The sequence below is a fragment of the Podarcis erhardii genome, assembly GCF_964252035.2.
Source record: "Podarcis erhardii genome assembly, chromosome: 4".
Lineage (NCBI taxonomy): Eukaryota > Metazoa > Chordata > Lepidosauria > Squamata > Lacertidae > Podarcis > Podarcis erhardii.
Window position 1 is genome coordinate 67285145 of NC_138508.1, and position 14615 is coordinate 67299759.

Genomic DNA, 14615 nt, shown 5'->3' on the forward strand with positions numbered 1-14615 from the left:
TTTGCTATAAGATTAACATTCATCTTGTTTCAGTCCGCATAGTTCAAAACGCATCATTGCTAAAAATGTGATGAAGAATGCCAAGGGTAAAACTGGGTAATGAGCTTGGATTAGTTCAACAGCTCAAGAACATGACAAGTTAATAGCTATACAAGTTTCCAGACTTGTACCAAACCTTTATGGACCCAGAGTGCAAATCATATATAAAAAAGTACAAAATACCGCAACCAAACTAGCACATACAAATATTTATTCCGAAAGTTCCATTCTACCCGCCATTGTTCAGAATTACATCATCAAAGCACTTCATGGCAGTGAAAATAGCTCTTACCCCTCTGGCTCATTCACCCATTGTATCCCATTAAAGCTGCAAAGGTGCAATCCACTTGAAAAATATGCTGCTTTTTATTTAGTTTTCATGAAAAGTTTAGAACGCAACAAGGTGGGAGGGGGACCCATTGTACAGGGAAGACGTAGCCAGTTCTCTCCAGCTGTCTTTCCCCCACCCAAGCTGCTCCACCCCCTTCCCTTCCCCTCCCCTCCCCACTCCACAGTCCTCTGCCTCGAAATAACTTAAAAGATAGCTTAACATTTTAATGCAATTTAAAATGAAGTGCATCTCTTTATTTATAATAATTATACCTTAAAACATTCTAAAACCTCATAAATTACTTTCTTGGAAAAAAGGCCGCGAGCCGCTGCTTTTTGATTGGGAGAATGTGTATTTCCTGCGAGCTCATTTTCTTTAACTTGACACTCCTGTTTTTTATAGGTTTCCTAAGAGCCTCTGCATTATCCCGGGCTTCCGGCTGGTTCTTCACGTCATAACACTGCAACACCGAGTCCTGGGGCATGTCCCTTTTGAAGGAAAAGTTTTTCGTCGAAACCCCCGAGAGGCCCTTTATCTTGCCGCAGAAAATGGTAGGCACCGCATCTTTGACAGAGACAATCACTTTGGCCGTCTGTGACGTGCTCACAATCTCAATGTTATTGCCAGTGGGTGGCTCGCAGGGTGCTATACTGGTCTGGTCCACCAGCCATTTGGGCTGCTGTCTCAAGAGTTCAGATGAGCCACTACTGATCACTCTGCTTTCCACCTTTGCCGGAGCCTCGTGCAGTTTGGAAGGAGCAAAGGGCAAAACCGCACCGGAAAGCTTATCCTCTGCAGAATGAGAAGCGCCATCCATCGCAGATCCAGATCGGGTGCTGTTATTGCTTGCTTCGGTGCTGCTAGCCTTCCGACAGGAAGTAATCGAGAGGTCTAAAGCGCCGCCCTCCAGTGAGAGCTGGGAATTGTCCTCGCCTTCCTTAAGCAAAGGGGCTGTTTTCATGGACAGATCGAGGACCTCATTCTCGTTACTCATCTTGATGACAGTGTGCCGGCTCAGCTGGGAAAGCTCTCTATGGTGGATGAAATCGAATGGTTTGATTTCTTCTTTCTCCAAGGGAGTCTGGGTGCCTTTGCAGGAATGCAAGGCGAATGAAGCAGCTGGTTTCGGGGAGTCCATGTTGGCCTTAGACTCAGCACCGTGGGGCACGGGGATGGGAATGGGGATAGGAATAGGAACTGGGACTGGCAGAGGAACAATCACGGGGTATGGTACCAAGAGTGTGGCTGGCGGAACCAGTGGAGATAACGGGGAGCTGAAGGGCTGTGGCGGGGGGACAGAAGAGCAGTCTGGGGGTGGCTGATAGGGCGAAGGACCTAAGGCGCCTTGTGTGGGAAAGAGATCCTGCAAAACAGCAGCAAATCCTGGTGTCTGAAACACAGGAGGCAAGACAGACTCCTGAGCTGTATTTGATGGTTTCTGATCCAACAGTTGCGGCTGTCCCAACGGAGCAGAAGAGCCCTGAAAGAGGTTGCTGTGAATGGAGTTGGCTGCACAGGGAGAACTCTGCGGTAACACCAGTGGGGAGTTTAAATGCTGAAACACATGTTGCTCTAAGAGGACAGGCAGTGGCACTGGGCCTTGAGTGGTCATGACGTAGGGAGTGTTGCCGTTCGGAGCAATCTGAGGGGCTGTGCTTCCTGCTACTTGGAGGTGTATTGGGAGAACCACAGGGCTGTCTCCTAAGCAAATGGGCTGAAGCACTGTGGCAGCTACCTTGAGAGCGACCCCGCTTTGGGATTCTGCTGGCGGTGTCAATATTGATGGAGCGGGGACAGTTACCAGCGGCGAAAGTGCTTTCTTCATCAAGTCTGCTGAATTGATATTCCAGGCTTCTGCTGTTATCAGCTGGGCAACTCCATTTTCTAGCTTGTTGTTTGCCATAGCTGAGGGCGAGGTGGTAACATCCATAGGCAGGTTTTGCGTGTCCTTATATAGTTCCTCCATTTCGCAGGATTTCCGAGGCTTTGCAGAACTGTAGTTTACATAGCTGTCACGGGCATCCAATTAATCTCTGGGCAGCCCAAAACATCCACATCAACACTACAGGCCTGCAAAAGAGAGACATGTTTTAAGCACGGCATAAATCACTTGCTTAAAATAATAACTGCAACTTTCTCTTTCTTTCTCTCTTTCTAAGACTACCTGTCACCAAAATGGAACATTAAGTGTTTCCACCCTTTGGGGACAAGAAGTCCTATGGTTCTGTATCCTGGGCATATGTGTGTATAGAATATATGCATATACAGAACATACATCTCTTGAGTGTTACTTGAAGAGTCCTGGGGAGCTTAAAGATAGCCATAAACAAAGATAATTTAGGGACTGAAGCTACTACGGGGGGGGGGGGGGACTGCTAGAAGCAGAGCAAGAATTCAGGCTGTTCATTTCATACTTTTAAACAAAGCTTCATGCAATGGCGTCATGTGACGCAGGGAAGCAGCTGCACTGTTTACACTCAACAAGAGCCCCAAATTGAGGTGCCCTAAAAATAACTCATGATAAAAGCGATGCAGTCATGGACTTGGAAAGCTTCAGTGCAACTGAAAGAATCAAATACTTTCTGCCTTGCAAACTCTTAAAGCCAGCCAATGCAAACATACCATTTGTGATAGGTCCATAGACTGTATTGAAGCAGCACCACAAAGCCCTGCACATGAACACACAACCACACACCCTACTTTGTGGGCTTTTAATCTGAGCCATATTTTAAAAGGAACTAGTTCTTCAGTGCTATACAATGACGGAAATAGAAATCTGTATTAAGAAAGACACACAGAATTAAAATCAAAGCTGATTTAGATGTACTCTGACAGCCTAATCTTAACTGCACAGATGTCGGTAGTGGGGAGGGAGAGGGAGAGGGAGAGGGAGAGGGAGAGGGAGAGGGAGAGGGAGGGAGGGAGGGAGAGAGAGAGAGAGAGAGAGAGAGAGAGAGAGAGAGAGAGAGAGAGAGAGAAGCACTCTTTGTAAACTAGGAGTGGTTTAGCACAATGTCGAGAACATTCTGCCCACCCTCAAGGCACTAAGCACAAATCATTTTTGCTGTGAAAGCTTCTCCACCCTCACAGATTCTAGAATTGTCAGATGTTTCTTACTTAAAAGGATGCTTCTTAATGCAGAACTTTAGAGCCCAAGGAGTCATATAAATGTATCACTTATTTCCTAAGAATCTTGCATCTTTATATTCTGTTCCCATCTGCCCTTTAGATTGTATACCATTTGGAACAAAATCTTGCTCACCACCATTATCTCAATGCACTGTTAATCTGCTCCCAAGTCCTTGAAGCGTGGCAGGCTACAACCCTAATCAATTAAATAAATTTTGTAGTGCTATTCTATAGAAGCAGCGACAGAAAAAAAATCCGACCAATAGCAAGAAAAAACAATGTATAATAATAAAAAGCAACAACAAAATGCATAGATCTATTTAAAGTAGATCCCAATCCAACTTCTGCCTACTGCTTGTCTACAGTTATTTTGAACTACTATAATGTGTGTTTTGACCAATGAAACAACCATCTTGGTTTTGTGTATTTGTATTCTATTTGTAATACTGAGGAACTGCTTATGGTGTTTGCCACCATTCTGCATTAGGTAGATCTCTGTTATTCCTTTTATTCTTTTTTTGTGATTTATTCTACATTTATTTATGATTACAAGTATATTGCATTTTTTCTCCAAGGGAGAGTACAGGGTCCTCCCCCCGCCCCACTTTAGCCTCACAAACCGCTGTGTTGAGAGTAGGTGACGGGCTGAAGGTCACTCAGGGAGCTTCATGACTAAGTGTGCATTTGAACCCTGGGCCGCTCGGGTTCTAGTCCAGCTGCTTCCATTATTAACATACTTTTTTCTCCCCTCTTTTATTTTGTCTGTGAGGCTTGTTCTCTCACCCACCCATTTTATTTTCTGTACTCTACAGAGTAACACTATGATGAAATGCTGATGAAAAAAAGGCTCCACGGAAAACTTTTATCTTATGATGGGAAAGAACATTTTATCTTAAAAACAACAACTAGGTAACTGGATAATTTCAGGCTGTTCATTTTCTTTTTTCTTATATTCTTACTGGCAACACAGCTTAATCATGTTAATGGTTACTCTGGCTAATTGCGAGGCAAACAAAAACAACCCGTATTTGTGAAAGCCCAGGACAAACAGTTCCAAATGTAATCCTATAAACACTGACAAATTTTAAGGCTATATACTCTGACAAAGGCAGATGAGCCCTTAACATGCATGCTATTGAGCAGCGGTCCGTTAGCAATAGCTGCAAACCCTGACCCCACACGGGGTGCTAAAGGCATAAATTGCCCTTGTCACCGCTCTGCATTAAAACATTAATGCTGTATTGTTGACATGGCAGTGGCTTTGCTCGTTTCAATTGAAACGGAACACTAAAAATGAATTCCAGCCACCTTTATCAGTGAGGATTTTCAAAGAGAAACATGGTTTTTGGAGAACTAGAAACGGTTCAATGGCAGAGGAGAAAATAATAGCCCCAGTTATAATCTCCACAATAGCTTCTCACTCAGACAGAAAACTTAAGGCCGCAATTGGCAAGTATTGATGTCAATGGGCTTAAGCACCCCTAACCTCTGACTGCAGCCTGAGAGTGTTGCATTCAATTCCAGCCTGACAATGCAGCCATTGCTTCTTTGTTCCAAATGCACCTTGTTGCACCAAATATAATCTAATATGATCTTTAGCCAAAGATTTCACAATTCCTATTTTAAAATTGTGGTGTTATGAAGGAGACGGTACTTACACTGTGACCACTACAAGCAATATCATCTTCTCACCTGCCAATGTTTCTCTTTCTTTAACAGCAATCCTCAAAAGTTGGCTCCATGGCTTCTCTGTCCTACATTTTGATACAGAAAGGTTTCACGCCATATATGCACACACTAACAACAACAACAACAACAATAGTAATTTATTTATACCCCGCCCAACTGGCTGGATTTCCCCAGCCACTCTGGGCAGCTTCTAACAGAATATTAAAATACAACAGTCCGTTAAACATTAAAAACTTCCTTAAACAGGGCTTGCATTCAAACAATAAAACATCAGGAGTTGATGAGAGGAGTGGCTGTTGTGATAGCTATGGAAAAAATATATTTATGACTCTGAATGAAAAGCTATTGAGGATTAAAATTCACAACACACGCCTTATTGGCTAACTATGCAAGCTTTGTTCATGCTCAAAAGAAATATCCTTCAGCAGCAATGCGTGGCACTAAGACACTCTTCTGAAAAGGCAAGTTAGCAATATCTGCTGGTTGGTATAAAAAAAGACCAAAGCAAGAAGTCGAAACGCAAATGGTCTGAACAGCTGCCACTTGATGATGAAGTGTTATCATAGCACATAATTTACCCAGGTCTTCCAGTATAAGCAAACAGTATATTGATCACACAGTCTGAGCCTAGGGCTTACTGATCTAGTAAACACATGCTCCGGGTGGGGGTACACTGACTAATCGTTCACACGTCACAAAGCTTGATGCTGTACAGACACTGTAGAGCAGTGTTTCCCAACCTTGGGCCTCCAGCTGTTTTTGAACTACAATTCCCATCATCCCTGACCACTGGTCTTGCTAGCTAGGGATGATGGGAGTTGTAGTCCAAAAACAGCTGGAGGCCCAAGGTTGGGAAACACTGCTGTAGAGACATTGCATTAGCGATAGGAAGATGCAGGTGTATAGTGCATAAATCCTTAAACAATTTAAAGAAAGGGCACTATTTCATTGGCTATGCTAAAACTCCTCTAATACATGTCTACACATTTGCAGTGAATAATGCAAGAATATACAAGGGTATTGCACATCTTTGTCCAAAACATGGTGAAAGTTTAAAAACTATTTCCTCTTCTGTGCTTTGGATTGTTTTATTTGTTGCTGCTTAATTAATAGTGATCTCTGTTTTCATGAGAAACTAATGACCTCACAGGACACAGGGGACCTCCCATTCCCCTGCCTAATCAATTTAACTATGAAAAATAGTGAAATTATAGTGAAAATGATACTACAAAGGAGACTTGCAAGGCAGGCTAAGGGGATTAATATACAGAAAGCACAGGAAAGAAAACAGATAACTGAGTAGGATCAAAGTATAAGACAAGATAAAAGACTGGTTTGCTTAAACTTAACTATCCTCCATCTCCAAGCACTGCAACATTTAAGCCGTACAGTTTTGCTATGCTAGACACAGAGAATAGCCACACCAGACTGATAATAAGTTCTATCATAGGCAGGCATCTTGAAGAAAAACCTATGGGTTTTTTTCTCTTTGAAATACAATCAAGATATATTGCTTTCCAGGTTGAGCAGTCTCTCTCTCTCTCTCTCTCTCTAAATAAGTTTATTGGGCTGTATCCAACTAAACCCTAATCATAATAATTCTATTGAAATGAACGAAACTAACAATTAAATTCCATTGATTTCAATGAATCAGCTCTGAGTATGGCTTAGTCAGAAACCTATTTTTGGCACTGCTTTTCATTGTTGTTGTTGTTGCCAACAGCAGGAGAAGGCTTAAGAAGTAGAAACAGAAAAATGAAGCTAACCTTTCTTAAAGCTAGTAGATAAGTGACAAGTGTGTATGTATCACACTCAAACACACACAAGGGACATCTATAAGTTGGCACCATGTTGGCAGCCCTGTTCACCTATGTTAAATGAAAAACAAAAAGATACTGTGTGTTATTAAGGGTTGGCCATGTACCATAAGATAGATAAATAACCTTCCTCTATTCCTCCTTAACCATTCAGCACACTGTCGTGCCAGATATTCCACATACTCTCATTCATACTTACAAAACTCTTGAATTTTTTACAGCAATGAAAATGGATCTGTAAATGCTGCTAGGCATCCCAGACTGGCAGAGATAAGACTTAAGTGCATGTGATGAATGCTATGTCATAGACAGCAACATGCAAATGTTATTAAAGGAAGTGGGGATTAATTCCATTGTGTTTAGCCACTGCTGAGAGTAGGGCACCTACTCATGTAGCACAGTTATGTGCCATAAGACATAATCAGAGCGTTTGAATCAGGAAAATTGCCAAGTGTTTGTGCCCTTAATACTGTACATGCTTGTAGACACTTCAGATGCCTACTTAAATCTTCTTTGCTATTCATTTTTCACTCATCTTGCTGACAGGCATTTCTGAGCTGGGTTCCTACTTCAGTTGTTAAGACTTTGATCACAGCTTCCAGTATTGGCGCTTACAGCATAGTTAGATTTAACCATGACATGCAAGAAAAAAATGGAGCTGCTTTGAGAAAAAAACTGCTGTAGGTAATCCAGTGACCATCATGCAGCTGCCCCTGGATCACTGGGAGAAAGAAAAACAAAATCCAGGAATTCCGGATTTTGTTTGGACCCTCAGCCAAGCATCCCAAAACTAGTAAATACTCCAAAATTACATTCTCAAAATGGTTGACTCAGGTAGATGATGCAGACTTTCACAGACTAAAAAAATCTGTAATATTTTATAGTGAAAATGGGAAAACCTTCTAAGGCTGCAAACTAGTACTCTCCAGTACAAACTAGTAAGGCTGCAAACTAGTGTTGAATAGTTGTGCAGTATCCCACAGACTGATCTAGAATGAACTAGACCAGGCTTCCTCAACCTTGGCCCTCCAGATGTTTTTGGCCTACAACTCCCATGTTCCCTAGCTAGCAGGACCAGTGGTCAGGGATGATGGGAATTGTAGTCTCAAAACATCTGGAGGGCCGAGGTTGAGGAAGCCTGAACTAGAATTAATACAACAAAGGCACAGTAATTTTAAAGCCAGCCAAGAAGCACTGAGGTGGTCAATCAACCACCAAATCCCAAGTTATGATGCCACACACGCACCAGCCATGGTACAAATATGGGCTATGAAGTCTAGTGTTGCATAACCTCTGCAAAAATGGACACCAATGCAATTGCAGCTACTTACGGTATCTACTGGGTTAGGCTTCTAAAGGATTCTCTAGTGACAAACCCTCATTAGCCATTATGAGAACACAACATGGCATCAGACATTCATAAGCATAACTTGAGACTTGGAACCTGCCATTTAGAAAATAGACAATAAAGTATAATAAAATGCCATAAATCCACCGGCAAGCAAACAAGATGCCACCTATTTATTGGGACAGTAAAGACATAAAATCCACAAGGCTACATCTTCCAACTCATCCTCTTCAGTGCAAGAGATCTCACATTTCTGGCACCATAGTAAATGCCTTTCATGAAAAGATGTCCCAGTGAGAGTCCTGTTGTGATTATTACTTTGGGAATAAATTATCAGGGCATACATAGGATTATGCTAGTATTAGAAGTATTTTTTAAAATGGAAGTTGTCTTAGTCTCCTTTGGGGAAAAAATGTATTAAACAAATTATACTGCTTGCAATTAAAGTCCCTCTGTTGATGGATTTAGTTTCATTTTTCATGTGCTTTATATTCACCAGCAAAACAAAGAAAAATGAGCTATTCTAAGAACACTGCCACTAAAAACAAATAAAGAGGAGTGTTTTGTTTTGTTTTTACAAGTAACTCTTGAATTTTATTTCCCTAGTAACTGATACATTTTAGATAAAAGGAAGCCATTTAAAATGCATGATGATAATAATAATAATAACAAGGAAACAGAATTTTCCACTAAAGTCTGATGGCTAAATAGTTGCTTTTCTTTCAGTCCAAATCTATGAACTACCATTGGCAAAAGCGAGGGGATTTTAAAATTGGATTTTAGGAGATGCTTACATAAAACTTAATGGCTACATCATGGTCACACACATCTGATGGGCAATGTCAAATCCAGAGCACTGTCCCAGAAGAAAACATCAGCCAAAGATCAAAATATTGTGACAGAATTAACTTTGTGCATTCCTGTCCCTGCAAAACGTGGCAGGATTGGGAAGCATAAGATGTCTTTGACTGAAAGGAATTTCATCTGCAAGGCTGTATAGTCTAACTGTAGTGAATGTGATAGAAAATAGCTGTTGTGGAGACCCATAGTTCATCCAATAGCTGGAGATGCTAATAAAACAATTTAACTTTCCATTTCATTTTTATCATTAATATTAGTAATAAATTTATGAATCACATGTTATGTAGGTGCTGGCATAAAAATATCATAGAACAATTAAAAATAGTTTTAGAACTGTACAAAAATAACCCAGATTTAAAAGCAATACAAGACAAGCACCAAAGCTGGAAAAGCTAATTGAAACGAGTATGTTTTTGTTTCTGAAAAGTACCTGTTGTATCTCAACAGGAGTGTTGTTCCACAGGACAGGGACAGTTGCACCAAAATTCCTATCATTAACAGCATTAACCTGAAAAGCTCAGCTGGTTACAGCATGGTGCTGATAACACCAAGGTTGCAAGGTTTGATCCCCGTAAGGGACAGCTGCATATTCCTGCATTGCAGGGGTTTAGAATAGATGATCCTCAGGTTCCCTCCCAACTTTATGATTCCATGAGTTACTGTGGACCAGGCTTCTGATATTTTGGGGACCTGAAGGAGAAACTCTCCTTAAGAAAGTAGTGACCTACTGAGTACAGTCTCTCTCCCCCCCTTCTGTTGTACTGTAAGCAGAAGATTTCATTCGCTAGAAAGAGTCAGCGACTTTTTCTCCTTGAAGCTGTCATGTGCAAAATTCCAGTATCCTGTATTCTGCAGTAATTTGCAGCACTCTGGTGTTGATATAATGACATTAGAAATCCCTCCAATGTTTCTCCAACAAAGCACCCATGTCCTGCAAATGAAAGCACACATATCCACACATATAATTTCTCGTTTGGGGCAAACTGCTGCAGTTCTGTTGCATGCAGGTGACTGAAGTAGAATGCTAAACTCTCGAAAGACAGAAATTCCCCTTTGTTGTGGCTCCCATGCTTAGGCAGAAGTGGATCTGTGGTTGTACTGGGCTTAAGGGAGGACTTGTGGATGAACCACAAGAGCAAAGTTCCTGTTCTGGTGCTGTTCTTGCTTCTCTTCTTCAAGTACTGGATTTGTCCCAAGGAATGTTCATGTTGTCAGCACCAGCTGGGCAGGAGAGCGACCGTGCATGACTGGCAGGCATTTTCTGCAGAGATTATTTTGGTGGAGCAACCTCTACTTACTGCTGTAGAGACACTGGCTGATAATTATACAAACATAATGAATAAGGAGGGTAGCCTTGCAATGAAGATTTGGGGGGGAGGGTTGTTAAATAGGCAAGGATATTTGTTCTTTTAAAAAGAAATCAAGGAGATGCTCACAGCGGAACTGGACATTGGCATGAGAAAGAAGTAACATGTTTTTGAAATGTCACGTGACTTCTGTGAGGATACAAACAGCCTTGAATGCTACTTTTATTTTTAAAAAGTTATATGTGTACTTACCTGTATGTGGTTAAGCTTATAAGCACTTATTTGTGTGTGCACTCGTGCACACATATAAATCTGCCACCCTGGTTACATCTCCCTTTGATCCACATCACAGCAGGTAAAGACAGAAGCCAGGCATTTTACTTTTACGTTTCTATCCAAGAGCTCTGATTGCACTAAATAATGATCTCAGGGCCAGTTGTAAGAAATAGCAAGCAGTGAGTAGTAAGGAATGAGATAGGTTTTAGGTTATGCTATGCTTCTAATAGGTTGTGTTATATTCTGGATTATGTATGTTTTAATAGATTATGTCTGAATAGGATGAGCGTGTTGGAGATACGTGCAAATGTGTATGTGAATCCGGTCTTGGGTGTTTGATTTTCGTTGTTGTGTATACTGTGTATATACGGACAATGACAATAAATTTATCTAATCTTTAAAATTGAATGCCTTCGCTTTGGTATGCAGTCACTGTATCACAACAACTACATCAACAACAGTGAAGTAGCATGAAAAAAACACAACTGTCCCAAGTTATATACACGCCAGTTGTAGGGTTACTTTAAAGATGATCTTCCACACTTCCATGAGTGGACTGACACCTTTGGAGCCAATTCAGGGGTGAGAAACCTAGTGCAGGGGCCAAATGTGGTTCTCTGAGTCTTTCTATGTTAACCTCAGACCTGGGAAAATGCAACCATACTTTGAGAGAAGTAATAGCTCTATAAATCTCTGAAATCTTATATTTTAGTACTACTGTTTCTCCATGTGTGTGTACGTTTGTTCACTGACGAAAATGCAGTATGCATTATTATTATTATTATTTGAATTTATATACCACCATGTACCTGGAGGTCACAGAACAAAATCAGAATATAAAACCACAAAATATATAATCAAAATAAAAACAACAACCCAATAACAACCCCCTCAAAAAAACCACATTTTAAAAGGGCATAGGATGTCAATCAAATCAACCACTTAAAGGTGTATAATGAAGGTACTATACTTCTACTATAGTTTGTATGTAATACGAAAACTGCACAACTTCAAACCACAATTTCATTTTTCCTATATGAGGCTGCTGCATTAAATGGACCGTTCTAATTCATCATCATTGAACCAAAGCCCTTCTGGGCCATAGCACCAACTCTCCCTGAAAATATGATTTTCTATTTGACCTCTCTCCTAGAAATTAAAGGACACAGTTCAATAGGATTATAAAGATGTTAAGCCTTGTCCTGACATGAGCAGTTTGCAGCAGCAACTTTTAGTTTTTGGAATTGTGACAGAATGCTAATAATGCCTCACAACAGAATCCTAAGCATTCAGAAGCAAGTGTTACTGAATTCAGTGGCGCTTACTCCCAAGTCAGTGGGGTGAAGATTGCAGCCGCAGTCCTTCTCAGAGAAAGGTTGAGGAGGTGGAGGCGGCAACAAGCCTTACTGGGGGTGGGGGGCTGGCTAGGTCAACAATGAGGCAAGTAGGGAGCCCCCCACTTGTTACCTTAGAAAACTATATTCTGCTTCATCATTGGCTCAGGTGCATTTAACACATTGTAGCTGACAATTAGTCAAACACTTCAGTTCAAATGTCAAGATCCAAAGATTGTGGAGTTAGCTCCGAGAGAAGTTTACAGTTACTTTTCTCAAAACAGCAAGTTCCAAATGCCAAGAGGAGAACATGATGGTGATGTTACATAGATGCCCTGTGAAAAAGTGAGTGGTCAAAGTGTGGCTATTCCACAGTGTGGAAGCATCTTCTGTAGGAATCTGGCATTAGTAAAAGAAAAATATCACTTAGTATTGTACTGTATGTGCCTAATTGCTGGAAGAAATATCAACAACCTCAGATATGCAGATGACACAACTTTGATGGCAGAAAGTGAGGAGGAATTAAAGAACCTTTTAATGAGGGTGAAAGAGGAGAGCGCAAAATATGGTCTGAAGCTCAACATCAAAAAAACGAAGATCATGGCCACTGGTCCCATCACCTCCTGGCAAATAGAAGGGGAAGAAATGGAGGCAGTGAGAGATTTTACTTTCTTGGGCTCCATGATCACTGCAGATGGTGACAGCAGTCACAAAATTAAAAGACTCCTGCTTCTTGGGAGAAAAGCAATGACAAACCTAGACAGAATCTTAAAAAGCAGAGACATCACCTTGCCACTAAAGGCCCGAATAGTTAAAGCTATGGTTTTCCCGGTAGTGATGTATGGAAATGAGAGCTGGACCATAAAGAAGGCTGATTGTCGAAGAGTTGATGCTTTTGAATTATGGTGCTGGAGGAGACTCTTGAGAGTCCCATGGACTGCAAGAAGATCAAACCTATCCATTCTTAAGGAAATCAGCCCTGAGTGCTCACTGGAAGGACAAATCCTGAAGCTGAGGCTCCAATACTTTGGCTACCTCATGAGAAGAGAAGAGAAGACTCCCTGGAAAAGACCCTGACGTTGGGAAAGACTGAGGGCAGAAGGAGAAGGGGACGGCAGAGGACGAGATGGTTGGACAGTGTTCTCGAAGCTACAAGCATGAGTTTGACCAAACTGCGGGAGCCAGTGGAAGACAGGAGTGCCTGGCATGCTCTGATCTATGGGATCATGAAGAGTCGTATATGACTAAACGACTAAACAACAAACAACAACCATTTCATGGAGGGGGGAATGCATGGCTGTATCTGAGGTATTTTAACATTGCATTTGTTTCAGAACAGGATTCATGGATATTTATTACTCAGAAAATTAGTAATTTCCTATGATGTGGGTTTAGCATGAGGTGGAAATGATGCATTACTGTAATGCTAAGTGCAGAGGCACATTTTGGGATAGACATCCAATTTGGCCTTCAAGCTTGCTCTGAATGGGAACATTATTTATTTATCTCAATTTTTGTAATGAATAAGAAGTGAAAATGAAGTAAAAAGTAAAGTAGCAAAGTGCTGTAGTTTTAAACCAAGAACAACTCATGGATCTACCCAATTCAGATAATAAAGTTTGTTGAGAGATACTATTTGAGTGTAAAAATGTGTACGCTGGACACTGTCAAGGGAAAGGTCATTTCTATATAATGCTCATTATGAAGCTTGAGGGGATAGTTTATTTCAAAAACACAGCTCTTTCAAGATGTCTCTATCAGTAATTATGATCTGCTGAGAAGAAAAAGTAGGGCAGATTAAATACCCTTTTCAACTGCTCTCGGTGTATTTCCAAAAAATGGTTTGAATGAAGGGGAAAAACCCCAACCTACTCTGGTTTGTAAATGTCAAAGACGTTTTTATTTTAAAAATAAATAAATAATGTTCCCATTCAGGGAAAGCTTGAAGGCCAAATTGGATGTCTACCCCAAAACTTAGCATTACAGTAATGCATCATTTCCACCTCACACTAAACCCACATCATAGGAGATTACTAATTTTCTGAGTAATAAATATCCATGAATCCTGTTCTGAAATAAACGCAATGTTAAAAATACCTCAGATACAGCCATGCTTTCCCCCACTACATTCGGATTGGTAAAACTCCGATACATACTAAATACTTTTCTATCTTCAAACTCCCATTATCTCAGAGTAGTACTGGTATGCTTATTTCAGCTCTTCTTTCTATGCTGTGCAATACCAGCATGTACAGAAATTATTGCTGGTACAGTACAATCACATCCAACACTGATTTAACTAGCGTAATTTCAATCATACACGTCTAAAGGCTATTAGTTGAAATCCTGAAATGCAGGAAGGCAGAAAGCTTAAAAGCTATTTTGTGCTGGGTTTTTCTGGTGAAAAAAGAGCTTTTAAACTCTGTGCCTTGGGAAACAAGGCTCTCTCAGCGTATCAGGTCTGGGATGAGATCTCGTAGGAAC

At 40.9% G+C, this 14615-nt stretch overlaps 1 protein-coding gene across 5 annotated transcripts in view; it reads right to left on the reverse strand.

Moving 5' to 3' along the window:
* Window positions 1–233: 233 nt before the first annotated feature.
* Window positions 234–14615, reverse strand: part of RAI2 (retinoic acid induced 2) — a 68834-nt gene continuing 54452 nt past the window's right edge. For 4 of the 5 annotated variants that reach the window (XM_081859111.1, XM_081859112.1, XM_081859113.1 and 1 more), the window contains one exon: window positions 234–2440. In XM_081859111.1, coding sequence (XP_081715237.1) covers window positions 669–2336 — 1668 coding nt within the window. In that variant the 5' untranslated portion in view covers window positions 2337–2440 and the 3' untranslated portion in view covers window positions 234–668. Of the gene's footprint in view, window positions 2441–5191; window positions 5214–14615 lie in introns of those variants that run through there. The other variant, XM_081859114.1, reaches the window with a different exon arrangement.